The 14,282-nt window shown below is 35.6% G+C and overlaps 1 protein-coding gene across 3 annotated transcripts in view; it reads right to left on the bottom strand.

Moving 5' to 3' along the window:
* Positions 1-4,010: 4,010 nt before the first annotated feature.
* The window catches only part of LOC107663701 (phospholipase D1-like), a 35,261-nt gene continuing 24,989 nt past the window's right edge, over positions 4,011-14,282 (bottom strand). For 2 of the 3 annotated variants that reach the window (XM_016454000.1, XM_016454001.1), the window contains exons 16-26: positions 14,015-14,143; positions 13,587-13,705; positions 12,689-12,802; positions 12,495-12,605; positions 12,235-12,323; positions 11,826-11,939; positions 10,961-11,010; positions 8,171-8,305; positions 7,754-7,907; positions 5,492-5,609; positions 4,011-5,363 (exon numbers count right to left, since the gene is read on the bottom strand). In XM_016454000.1, the coding sequence (XP_016309486.1) occupies positions 5,139-5,363; positions 5,492-5,609; positions 7,754-7,907; positions 8,171-8,305; positions 10,961-11,010; positions 11,826-11,939; positions 12,235-12,323; positions 12,495-12,605; positions 12,689-12,802; positions 13,587-13,705; positions 14,015-14,143 (1,358 nt within the window). In that variant the 3' untranslated portion in view covers positions 4,011-5,138. Of the gene's footprint in view, positions 5,364-5,491; positions 5,610-7,753; positions 7,908-8,170; positions 8,306-9,304; positions 9,521-10,960; positions 11,011-11,825; positions 11,940-12,234; positions 12,324-12,494; positions 12,606-12,688; positions 12,803-13,586; positions 13,706-14,014; positions 14,144-14,282 lie in introns of those variants that run through there. The other variant, XM_016454002.1, reaches the window with a different exon arrangement.

Raw genomic sequence — 14,282 nt, 5'->3', positions numbered from 1 at the left:
TTATCTACAGTATCTATCTGTTATCCTGTATATCAATTTGTCCATCTCTCTGTCTTTCAATAAATTTGTATCTATCTGTCTGTCTATACATTTATCTATCTGTCTGTCTATCCGTTTACTCATCTACAAATGAATGACATACTGCAGTGAATAGTGCTCCATCCAGTGGTGGATGTGTGAAATCATTCAGTCAGAAATTAAACTTAATGGGGATATTCATTTTACTGAAGGAATTTTGTGCTGGATGGGGGAACTCAAAATATAACACAAATTATTCTGCCAGAATTGACAGTTTCCTTAGAGATTATGTAAAAATACACACAAATGTGCCTTACAGGAGTCTTGAAATCATACTCTGTTCCTTTTTAAAGCATCTTGTTTGTAAAAATCCATGTTTCCCCAGAGTGAATTCCTGTCAAGCATTCAGCCAGTGTGAAGCCTCTCTTGTGCAATAGCTTTCATCTTATCAACACAGACTCTGCTATGTGTGTGCTACATTTCTCTCATTCCCCTTCGCTATTTGCTACAAGACGGCTTTGTTCCTCAATGACTTTTGCCTGTAAAAACAGGACGTTTTTGTGTACTTGAAAACCTGATTGGGTTCTTGCGCATTAAAGCGCTATCTGTTGCAACTGCACTATTATCAGTAGCACTGCCTGTGAGAAAATGTTTTGTGCTGACAATGCAGTCAACCCCATTGCAGTGGTTTGTGCAATAGCCTGCCTTTATGATAAGATCCTTTGTATTTGTGTGGCTTAGCCTGATCACATTACATGCCTTCAAACGAGATTAGCTTCCATTCATCATCGTCACTGTTGTTTAGATTTTCTCTGAAGATTTGAGGAAAAGGGCGATTATCTTTCTTTCCCAGTGTCTATTGGACAGTGAATTAGCTAAAAGTGTTAGCAGAACAAAATCATTCACACACATATATCATTAAAGACTGGTAGAATGACGGCGTCTGGCACGTGTATGTTCAGAGATATTAATTAGGAGTGAAACCCATGCAACCTGTGGATATTATTTTCATTTGTGGATTCCCGTGAAGAATGAAGTAGGTTAATCCAGGCCTATTACAATAAATGTGAGGTTCTTGAAACAGCGTCATGTGGATGTGAAAAAAATAAATAAAATAGAGAGAGAAAAAAAATAGAAGAGTGTATCAAGGAAAAGGAAGCTGAGTATTAATGTCTTTTTTGAAGAATCTTTAAATGACCCCAGTGAGGATTTGACTCATCCTTATGTGAAAATATTGCACCAAACTCTCTTCCTGGGGTTTACAAATCAATATATTTAAACACCTGGGGCCGTATGCATAAAGCCACTCAAAGTAAAAGTTTAGTCTTAAGTGTGTCAAAATTCTAAGAATGACGTAATTTTACTCTTATTCCTAGACTTAAGAATAAGAGTGATTCATAAAGGTTCCTAAGTGTTAAAAGAGGTCTCAGCTCCTAAATTATTTAAGAGAGCTGGAGAGGTCTCCTAACCTAGTTAGGAGTAATAAGAAGGCAGCAAAGAGGAGACGACAAACACTTTCCAGCGAAAATATATTGGGCTTATATGATAATATGGAGTTGATAAAACGATACAAACTTAATTGTAAAGATCAAAAAATATATATATTTTTTTGTAACTGATAAAGTAAAAAATTTAATAGCCTCTTCCACTCAACAAGTCAATGCTCTAACAGCAGAAATGAAAGTAGTAATACATTTTTTTTGGCTGGAAAATTGGAAAAATGCAGCAATGCACCGGTGATGACACAGTAAGCAGGTTCTTATATATTTTGGCACTAACTCCACCAAACACAACAGTGGCCAAAAGTGATGTTTTGATTTTTTTTTTATGACCCCACATTTCACTTAAACCGTTAAAATACAAAGGAAAAAAAAAACACTGACCAATGTTGCCAACTGCTTTCAATTGAAAGTAGCTAAAACTGGTCACTTAATGTTGCTAGATGACCTCATAAAGGTGAGTTCACTGATCTATATTTATATTTATATAGATCAGTGAACTCGCCTTTATGACGTCATGGGAGAGTCTCGGAATGTAGATAACGTTTGTAATTGATTTTGTTGCTAGGCCTTTGAAAAAAGTCTCTAAAGGGATGTGGTAGTCACTAAATAGTGACAAAATCACTAAATTGGCAACATTGGCACACTGACTACAACATACGTTATTTACATTTCATTGGTCCTCTTGTTTTTGCATGTGTTCATAATTTCTTTGTATGATAGCATGGCCAAAAATTATGACCACACAATTTGGCTTGTTTCATTGCATTATTATCACAAATAAAACAACTGACTAAGCAACTACGCAATATGCTTACAAAATCTTGCACATTTTTTTTTTTGAATTAAGGATGAAAATATGTCAAATTTCATAGGCTGGACATCACTTTTGGCCACTATTATATGGCAGTTTATTACATTTTCAACTGACCACCAAACCATACTGCAAAAACAAGCCACTTTTGTGAGGATTGTGGGCTTTCCTGGAGTTATTGGAGCCATTGATGGAAACTGTAAATGAGGAGACATACCATTAAACAAAGCATTAGTAATAATTTGTGATAATTTTGCACAATGCAAAGCATTTAAAAATACATTTAAATTAAAATATTTCAGTCTTAATTAAATTATTTTATTGTAGTTACATTAAATGATTGGTGTTGTGCTGCTGTGACTTTACATGAGCAGGCTCACTATTGGCTGATTCAGAGGTCGAGGTCGGCCATTTTGTGTTGACATCATTGTAGTCCTTAGTTCACAACACTTAAGTGTCACCTCAGTCAACACTTAAGAATCAGTCTTAGACTTTACTGAAAGCTGCTTTTAGCTTCTTTATAAAAGTCTCCTACTCTTAGAAAAGTCCTACTTTTTACTAAGATTTTTTTGACACTTAAGTCAAAGCTTAAGACTATTCTTAAGAGCATTTCTGAGAAGTTTTATACATACGGGCCCAGGTTTTATAGCTTTATAATTGCACTGGTGAGTTTCTCCCATGTGACACCGAATGACGTGATATGTGCACTATGTGAGAGGTAGGTCAAAGGTCAGGAGATTGTATCAGGGACTGTTGCTCAGCTGTAGCTCACAGACCACAGTCTGCAGAGAACATGACAGCTGTACATATCCCAAAGAAACACACGTACACATCCCCACACAGACCACTGAGACAGTAAGACGGTGTTCACACATTCAGTCATTCATTATCAGACACCCCAGAGACACACACACACACACAGTCAGCCGCAGAACAGACATGATGTTCCAATCAACCATTTGTGCAGTAAATCCCAACACTCTGATAACAGACAGACAGATAGATACTGCACATGGATAGATAAACACACAGACAGATACTGTAGATGGATAGATAAATAGACAGATACTACAGATAGACAAATATATAGACAAACAGATAGACAGACAGACAAATATATAGACAGCCATATATAAATGACAGACAAATGGATAGACAGAAAAACACAGTTAAACAAATGGACAGACCGACAGATAGATACAATAGATACATACAAAGACAGACAGACAGATAGATACTGCACATGGAGAGATAAATAGACAGATACTGCAGATAAATATATAGACAGACAGATACTGTAGATGGATAGATAGACAGATACTACAGATAGATAAATATATAGACAAACAGATAGACAGACAGACAAATATATAGACAGCCATATATGAATGATAGATAGACAAATGGATAGACAGAAAAACACAGTTAAACAAATGGACAGACCGACAGATAGATACTGTAGAAAGATACATACAAAGACAGACAGACAGACAGATAGATAGATAGACAGACAGACAAACAGATAGACAAACAGATAGACAGAAATACATTATATTGAATGAATGGATGATAGAGCCATATAAAGATAAATAGACAGATAGATAAATGGATAGACAGAAAGATACTGTAAACAGATAAATAGACAGATAGATCCACCTACAGAAGACTCAGTAGTGTGAAAATCATGGTTTAATCATTTTCTATAACATCAATTCACATGTTTCATAAACATCCCGATACATATTTTGTGCAAAAATGCAATTCATGGGGAGTAAAAAGACATGAGGAAAAGAAAACAAAAAGAGAACAGATATCAGTTTCTGAACTACTATAAAAGTGCAGATACACAGTCAACAGTGCAGACATTTGAGTGCTTGGCTAACAACTGTTAGAAGATACTTGCTGCATATTCAGAATGCGGGACACACATGCTGCAATCTTTACAGTGACATGGAAATCCTGACAGGTTATTTAAACCATAGCCGTTGTAGTTGATTCAGTACTTCTAAATGAATTGTGATGATCAGTGGTTTAATTATTTCAAGAACGGTTAGCAAACTTCATTAGAGCTCCAGGCATAGCATGTTTTTATAGTATACTGTACATTTTAGACAAGTAATGGGGATAAATCTGAATACTAGTCTGTTATTCTTATAAAATCAACTTCGTTTCGTCATAATAGAAAAATGCTTTGGTGAATTTTAGTTCATACCCAGCATTAACACAGTAAACGAATAAGGCCACCAAAACATGGCAATTTGTACCATAGGAAAGCAACAATTAATGGACCATGTCCACTATCACAGAACAATAAATTACATTGAGATATAGTACACAAGGAATGTTTACACTTCATATAGAGAAAAGATAAATGTTACACAGACATAGTTGGCACTTAAATGCAGAGAATAATACATATTCAGTGCATGTTACAGGGCACAAAACCATTCAATAATAATGAACAAGAAACCAATATACAGCATTCAATCAAGTGTCCGAGGACACTGAAGACTTCACAAAAGCATCCATATCACCATTTTGTAGAATTTATGAGAATAGTTCATAAAAAATAATATTAGTTGCATAGTGTTAGAATATATAAACAATCAAGCTTCAAACAGTGATGAAGCAAACCAGTCTGGAGTCCTTAACTCCGAGTGGGTAAACAACTTATGGCTGAAGCTCCTCCAGATCTCATTTTCTGTCTCAGAAGTGTTCGTTATACAATAGGAAAGCTTAGGTCGTTCCTGGTACATCTGCTAGATTTGCAGTTTATTATTTTATTCAGGTGATGTGGGCAGGTTCTCTTATGTCCACACGTCCATGGGCACCATGGCTTCTTTTGATCCGATGGGTGGCAGAAGGTTCTGCTCGCTGAGGAACTGGAGAGGGAACTGGACCAGGAAGCCTCGAATCTTCTTCAGCTCCTCTTGAGCACGTGCAGGGTCCTCTTTCTCCAAACCAGGCTTAGAGAGGAAGCCATCCAACTCCAAAATTGACCGAACATCACTGGATGGCAAGCAGCGGAACACCTGGAGGAGATGGAGAAGTTTCAGCTAGGTTATATGAAAAGCAACTTATTCATTTAATTATGAACGATAGACAGACAGACAGACAGACAGACAGAGAGAGAGAGACTGTGTGAAAAGGTTAAGCTGACCTTCTGGTAGATGGTTGCATTGCGGGCAGCGGTGGTCATCCACACCTCCTTGTAAAACTGGTCACTTATAGGGTCCGTCACATCAATGCTGGGGTCAGTGTTGGCGCCTAGAATCATCCTATTGATTTCAAAGGAAGTAGAAAACGTCTTTGAACCTTATTTGTATGTTTCTAAAAATGCTAAATGCAAGACTTGAATGAGTCCTGAACCTGAAACACTCCAGCCGCAGACTCAATCCAAAACATCCTGCCTGATACTCCTGACCGTCCATCACTGACGTCACAGTGTGGATATCCTCATAAATGACAGCCACCTCACTGTCTCTCTTACCCAGCATGCTCCGGTCATTGATATTGGCAGAACCTGATGGATGCAATATACATTTTTGATTATTATGATGAAAGTACTGAAAATGCATGAAACATTTGGACTACAATACTACATCTTAACAGCAGGAGGAGGCATTTCATCTCTGTCATTCTCTGATATTAACAGTTTACTTCACATTACCACAAATTATGACAGCAGCAGTTTGATGATTGCCACATCATTTCTACTAGCACAAGTGTACAGACGATACAGTCATTATGCTTTTTTCCTGTCTGCAAATATCTATTTTTACTCACCAATGATGACAGTGTTGTCGTCGGCAATAAGCATCTTGCTGTGCACATATATCAGTTCAGTCACCAGCCTTCCCTCCAGCTCAGCGTGGGTCCTCAGACCCCCGAATGAGATGTAATTTATCCACTGATCACCCACTGCAGAGACAGATAGAGAGACAGCTAATGGGTTTGGGGTTTTTATACATTCATGTTCCGGTTTCGTTTGATGTTTACAAGGCATAGTTTACAGTAATAGTTCAGCCAAAAAGAAACATTGTGTCATTTACCTTTATAACTTATTCATCTGTGGAAAAAATATTTTGAGAAATGTATTTTTTTTTTTAGTTTAGTTTAGTTTAACTTAGCTTAACTTAACTTGATGCACTAAAATAATAAAACTAAAATTGAAAATTAAAAACTACTGTATATAAACATAAAAAAAAGAAAATTGACAAAAACAGCTAAATTAGCCTACTAAAATTAACAAAAAAAGAAAACTATTCAGCAAGCATCCATTTTATTTTTTCTGTATGCTTATACGGAGATATATTGATTTATTTTGGTTAAAACAATGGATGATAAAATCGTTTTGGATGAAAGTGTCTGCCAAGTGCATAAAATGCAAACAATTATTATAAGCCAACTTTATTTTGGAGCATAAATAATCAAATATCAAAAACATGATGATCACAGGCACAGAGGTTAGACTTAAAGGATTTTCAGGTTCAGCTTCGTTGCGTTAGTTTAAAGTCATTTAATTTCGACGGGACATGACCGAGCATGGTGATGTCTGAGTAATTAGTCTGTCCATTTCCACAAGTTTAACCCATTTGCTCTGTGAGAAATTGGACTTTTCACATGTATTTCTGCACCTCTCACATTCACACCGCATGAGGAGCTCAACAGAGGCAAGAGACATTTCCTTCCTCTGAAACTTTATCCGCTGGTGTTACAGTTGTACAATGTCACAGAAAAAAGAATGCTACATACAGCTTAATCTCATATTTCCCAATATTTATTTTACATATAACTAACTTTTTGTATATTTTTGCACCATTGATTTTTTCTCATCCAGTTTTATTTGAGCAGAAGGATATGCAGTTCTACAACACAACTCTGTATTTATAACCACACCAGACCAATGATACACCCACAATCAAGCTCCTACACCTTCAGAGAACAGCGATATGTATCTGTATTCGGGACAGTGCAAGAACGCTCGGATCCAGTGAAGCTGCAACAGAACACCAACGACGTGCTGGATAATTCAAACACAAAGAGAAACTCCATTCCTTCCTTTCTCATGGCGGGGTTAATGGGTACAGACTGACTGTTCTTCACCACATCGTGACACTGCAGCAGTGTGTTTGACTGCAAGTAGATGGTGCACGATAAAAAAAACACCTACACATTGCGTACTTCTCCACAAGGTCTTTCACAACAAACCACTGTGACTTTGTCTTTTACTGTACTATGAATTAAGAACCACAAGAGGGCACTGTTGTGTTTTAATGTTCTTAAAGGGGTCATACAATGCTGGGGTCAGTGTTGGCGCCTAGAATCATCCTATTGATTTCAAAGGAAGTAGAAAACGTCTTTGAACCTTATTTGTATGTTTCTAAAAATGCTAAATGCAAGACTTGAATGAGTCCTGAACCTGAAACACTCCAGCCGCAGACTCAATCCAAAACATCCTGCCTGATACTCCTGACCGTCCATCACTGACGTCACAGTGTGGATATCCTCATAAATGACAGCCACCTCACTGTCTCTCTTACCCAGCATGCTCCGGTCATTGATATTGGCAGAACCTGATGGATGCAATATACATTTTTGATTATTATGATGAAAGTACTGAAAATGCATGAAACATTTGGACTACAATACTACATCTTAACAGCAGGAGGAGGCATTTCATCTCTGTCATTCTCTGATATTAACAGTTTACTTCACATTACCACAAATTATGACAGCAGCAGTTTGATGATTGCCACATCATTTCTACTAGCACAAGTGTACAGACGATACAGTCATTATGCTTTTTTCCTGTCTGCAAATATCTATTTTTACTCACCAATGATGACAGTGTTGTCGTCGGCAATAAGCATCTTGCTGTGCACATATATCAGTTCAGTCACCAGCCTTCCCTCCAGCTCAGCGTGGGTCCTCAGACCCCCGAATGAGATGTAATTTATCCACTGATCACCCACTGCAGAGACAGATAGAGAGACAGCTAATGGGTTTGGGGTTTTTATACATTCATGTTCCGGTTTCGTTTGATGTTTACAAGGCATAGTTTACAGTAATAGTTCAGCCAAAAAGAAACATTGTGTCATTTACCTTTATAACTTATTCATCTGTGGAAAAAATATTTTGAGAAATGTATTTTTTTTTTTAGTTTAGTTTAGTTTAACTTAGCTTAACTTAACTTGATGCACTAAAATAATAAAACTAAAATTGAAAATTAAAAACTACTGTATATAAACATAAAAAAAAGAAAATTGACAAAAACAGCTAAATTAGCCTACTAAAATTAACAAAAAAAGAAAACTATTCAGCAAGCATCCATTTTATTTTTTCTGTATGCTTATACGGAGATATATTGATTTATTTTGGTTAAAACAATGGATGATAAAATCGTTTTGGATGAAAGTGTCTGCCAAGTGCATAAAATGCAAACAATTATTATAAGCCAACTTTATTTTGGAGCATAAATAATCAAATATCAAAAACATGATGATCACAGGCACAGAGGTTAGACTTAAAGGATTTTCAGGTTCAGCTTCGTTGCGTTAGTTTAAAGTCATTTAATTTCGACGGGACATGACCGAGCATGGTGATGTCTGAGTAATTAGTCTGTCCATTTCCACAAGTTTAACCCATTTGCTCTGTGAGAAATTGGACTTTTCACATGTATTTCTGCACCTCTCACATTCACACCGCATGAGGAGCTCAACAGAGGCAAGAGACATTTCCTTCCTCTGAAACTTTATCCGCTGGTGTTACAGTTGTACAATGTCACAGAAAAAAGAATGCTACATACAGCTTAATCTCATATTTCCCAATATTTATTTTACATATAACTAACTTTTTGTATATTTTTGCACCATTGATTTTTTCTCATCCAGTTTTATTTGAGCAGAAGGATATGCAGTTCTACAACACAACTCTGTATTTATAACCACACCAGACCAATGATACACCCACAATCAAGCTCCTACACCTTCAGAGAACAGCGATATGTATCTGTATTCGGGACAGTGCAAGAACGCTCGGATCCAGTGAAGCTGCAACAGAACACCAACGACGTGCTGGATAATTCAAACACAAAGAGAAACTCCATTCCTTCCTTTCTCATGGCGGGGTTAATGGGTACAGACTGACTGTTCTTCACCACATCGTGACACTGCAGCAGTGTGTTTGACTGCAAGTAGATGGTGCACGATAAAAAAAACACCTACACATTGCGTACTTCTCCACAAGGTCTTTCACAACAAACCACTGTGACTTTGTCTTTTACTGTACTATGAATTAAGAACCACAAGAGGGCACTGTTGTGTTTTAATGTTCTTAAAGGGGTCATAGGATTTCCACAATCCACAAGTTGATATGATTCTTTGGGATCTTAATGAAAAGTCTGTAACATAGTTTGGTTATCAATGGTAGATGGTAGTGTAAAAAACATTTTTTACCCTGTCAAAAACAGCTCTTTTCAGATCAAGCCGTTTTTGTAGCATTTTCCTTTAAATGTTAACGAGCTCTGTTGACTGTTTACTTTAGCCGCATTCATCGTGAAACTTGCTAATTAGCACATTATTAGGAAAGGTGATTTGCAAAGATTCATTACAAATCATTATACTCACTTCTTCTGTAGATGAGGCTGGATCATGAATGATTCGCGCGAACAGACACATTTATGTAGATCGGGGGCGCATTCCCATCAGAAACAAATGTAATCCACTGCGAGTTCAGCAGCTCAGATGTCGGTAGTAAATGATGACTGCGGTTCATTATTACATCCAACAACAGAACACCTCAATCGCTTAGGAGTCATTCTTGTCTACATCTACTCTGCGGTGAAACAATGGCGGACTGATGACAGCTCACTCAGGGCGGGTCTAAGGTAAGACACCAGTCCAGTCTGTGCTGAAATGCTACCGTCGCTCAAACTATCGTGGGAGGGGCCTGTCTGTGTGACGTCACACACGCATCTGAGATCGGCTTGATTTGAGAAAGGGGAAAACATTTAACCAGATAAAAAAAAACACTGGGTGGATTTTTATCATTATAGGGTGGTTGTGTACACACACTGCCAACACACATTTCAGTTCAAACAACTTGTAAAAGTGCATGTAGCATCCTATGACCCCTTTAAGGCTTCTTTAAGATCTAGTATTATCAAAGCTGCATTAAGAGATGTGAGATCAGAGTAAGTCACTTCATGGGTTATTACAGTTGTCGCTTATATAAGCTACAACTAAAGCAAACTTGTTTGAGAATATAAGACAATGATGTATTATTGTCCATTACAATGTAGTTTTTGTGATGGGACGCCTAAAGGCTTTATAGGTAAATGGTTAGCACTTCAAGAAATACTTGTTTTCTTGCTCTTGTCTGTTTGAGCCTCTCCTTTGACACTGAAACCCATCAAATAAAATTAACCAAGTCATTAATTTTTCAAAACGTGGATACAGAAAACCACATAGGTCTCGGAGTGCCTGAACTGCATGGGTCAACCACAGAACTTTCACAGAAATCCCATGAAGAACATCTGGTTAGTGTACGAGCCAGATCTTCTGAAGAATGACACATACAGCCTTCACAGATTAAACATTTATGGGTATTTATATATCTCTGTACTCACCTTCTTTCTTCAGCTGAGAGATAATGGAGCAGTCTCCCCTAATCATGGTCCTGCACAAACATGAAAATATTAAAAATGGCACAATAATCAAAAAATTAGTAAATAAATTCATCCAATGAAACACTCCCTGTTTATGTGATAAATGATAACTATTTACTGCCAGCAATAATAATATTTTAAATTTTATAGATAAACGTAAGGAATGTGCTGTCTTCAATACAAGCAAAGCTCTTACCACAAATAAAAAATAACTGCTTAAGTAAAGCACTTACAGTACAATGGAAATCAAACACACTTTTTAAACAATTGAAGTTTAAAACACTATTTATAGTCACGAGTACAGTGCAGTACAGTATATAAAAAGTATTAGACATGTTATTAGACAAAGTGTTATATAGTACACTTACTAATCTTGTCTGTACATTATATTCAGTATTTCACTTTTACTAGCATTGACAATGTATTTTCTGTGATAATCGGCTTTATGCAAAAAAGATGGACTACTGAAGATGGATAACATCTATATATAATATTAAACACAGCTTAATTTTCAGCATAATTACTCCAGTCTTCAGTGTCTTATATGCTGATTTGGTACTTAAAAAAATTATTTAAAGTTTAAAAAAAAAAAAAATAATAATAATAATTATTATTTTTCTTTTTTTGAAAACCATGATCATTTTTTTTTTCATGATTCTTTGATGAATAAAATGTTCAAAATCTTTTCTAATTTCTTTATTGTCACTTTAGATCAATTTATGCATCCTATACAGAATGAAGTATTGTTTTATTTCTTTAAACAGTAGTATATATACTAAGGAAATTTCTTTCTACACGATACTCAGATCTTAATATTTAGTGTTACCTGTAATTGAAGTGCATGACTGCCTGTATGGCACTGCCTCCTCCAGTGTTGATGTTCCCCTCAAACCCAGGAAGCAGTGGTGTCACCACATATACGCGGTACTTTTTACCATCCCTGTGAACCAGAAAGAAAGAACATGAGATCACTTGTTATCTTTAGAGTAAGAGATATTAATATGAAAGACAGTTTAAGAATGGCCCTACACAGTCCATCTATTCATGGTCAGCTATTGATTTACCAATAAAGAATACCTTTTTGTCTTTAGACAAACAATTTTCTGTATGTCTTATTAATTTACAAGTGTTTCATTAAAGAAGTTATGTGCCTTTGTGTGTCAGAGGTTTGTGGACATACAAAACTAATAGGCTGAAGACTGGACAAAAGATGCAAATTATTGAACACAGCTCACCGATATGCTTTTATGATCCTCTTGGCAATGGCATCTCCAATTTTATTGTGAACGACTTTGTTGTCCGCGCAGCTTATGAAAAACTGGTTCTGAAAGAGGAAACACACATTTGCCCACTGAAAGGCTAATATAGGACATCCAGTATATTCTATAGATATAAAAGCCACAATCTCTGTGGTTAGCATCAACAGTGAGGCTATTAGATGGGGACAATGTGAACACATTTAGAGAACTGAGTATATGTTCTTTGTGCCACACACCTCTATGTAAATATAGTGTTTGCTGTTTTCAATTGCATTGACGTAAGCCGTATGAATCGACTCCTCATGGTATTTTATTCCCGCTGACCAGTCCGAGGCAGATCGCAACAGCTAATTAAAGAGAGAATTAGCATATGAATGCTGTAAGTGGTATTTGTCTGTAGAAGATCTGATGGGAATATTGAAAATTGTACCTGGACATTAGTCTGGGTGCAGCCAGGGACCTGATACTTGATCTCATTTGCAGTAGTGTGAGATTTAGGAAGGAGGTATGGGTACGACAAGGACCTGTATTTGGGCTTCATGATCTGAAACAAGATGGCAATCCAAATACAAACATATATTCAAAGCCATGGTTATGATATTAGTCAATAGCACAGAGGCTGACATGAAATACCTTTGGGAAGTTGAAATGTCTTGTGGCGTGACATGTTATGCAGTATCCAAAACGATTAAAACGAATTCCATTTTAATTATGCATGCAACTTTTACCAAAAAAGACTGTGGAATATTTGTACTTTTAAAATTAATTTCTCACACTGCAGGACCATTGAAAATGACATGACAAAAATGCTGATCAGTTAAAAAAATATATACTTTTCTTTGACATTCATATGCATTTTAACATAAACAAATCAGTTTGTATATTTTATATATATCATCGATATATATAAAACATTTTTTTTAATATATATCATTGATATATATATATATATAGATATATATAGATATATATATATATGATATAGAGATATAGATATATATAGAGATATAGAGATATATAGAGAGATATATATAGAGAGATATATATATAGAGATATATAGATATATAGATATAGAGATATATAGATATAGAGATATAGATAGATATAGATATATATATAGATTAGATATAGAGATATAGATATATAGATAGATATAGAGATATAGATAGATATATATAGATATAGATATAGATATATATAGATATAGATATATATAGATATAGATATATAGATAGATAGATATATATATATATATAAAAAACTGAAAATATTGAGAGACAGCATGAAGATATATTGCGCTAAATGATGCCAATGTTGTCTTTCTCACCTTTGTGAAATTCCAGCGCTGAATAAAGTGCCGTGCAACATCTCTGGCAGCTTTCCCATGAACCACCGAGGCGATGTCATGCCAAGGCATTCTGGGAGTTATGTGCCTGTCGATGAAATCTGCAAAAAGAGCAGAATACAGAAAAAAAAAATTTAATTTAAATTTAATTTAAATGTAAATAATTTGAATCTAAAAAAAACATTCAACGTAACTTTAAATTTCTAATTTAATTTAAAAGCATGCTAAAATTTTACAGTTTGAATATTGTAATATTTTTGCAAACATACATATGAATATTGTATGGATGATAACACTTTTATATTTATTCATTTTATGTATTGTATTGTATTTATATAAATAAAATAATTTTAAAACCATTAAACACTGTCATTTAAAAAAAATGGCAAACTTTAGATACTATAATTCACCATCAAAAGGTTTATCCAACTGGACCCAGTCCTTATGAACAAAGTTGCAGTAATCTTTGCCATGCCAGAACCGCGTGTTCCCCATCAGACCAATCACATCTGCTTGCAGGTCCTGCGCCGCTTCAGTATCTAATAAGAGTGACACAGAAAAAAATAAAGAAATTCAGCAACAAATAAACACAAAAATCAAAGAAAAATGCAACCAAGAGTAGAACAATATATATATATATATATGTGTGTGTGTGTGTGTGTGTGTGTGTGTGTGTGT

Source organism: Sinocyclocheilus anshuiensis, unplaced genomic scaffold, assembly GCF_001515605.1.
Source record: "Sinocyclocheilus anshuiensis isolate Anshui unplaced genomic scaffold, SAMN03320099.WGS_v1.1 scaffold928, whole genome shotgun sequence".
In the NCBI taxonomy this organism is placed as follows: Eukaryota; Metazoa; Chordata; class Actinopteri; order Cypriniformes; family Cyprinidae; genus Sinocyclocheilus; species Sinocyclocheilus anshuiensis.
Note: the sequence above shows the minus strand (reverse complement) of the source record. Positions and strands in the feature narration are given on the sequence as shown.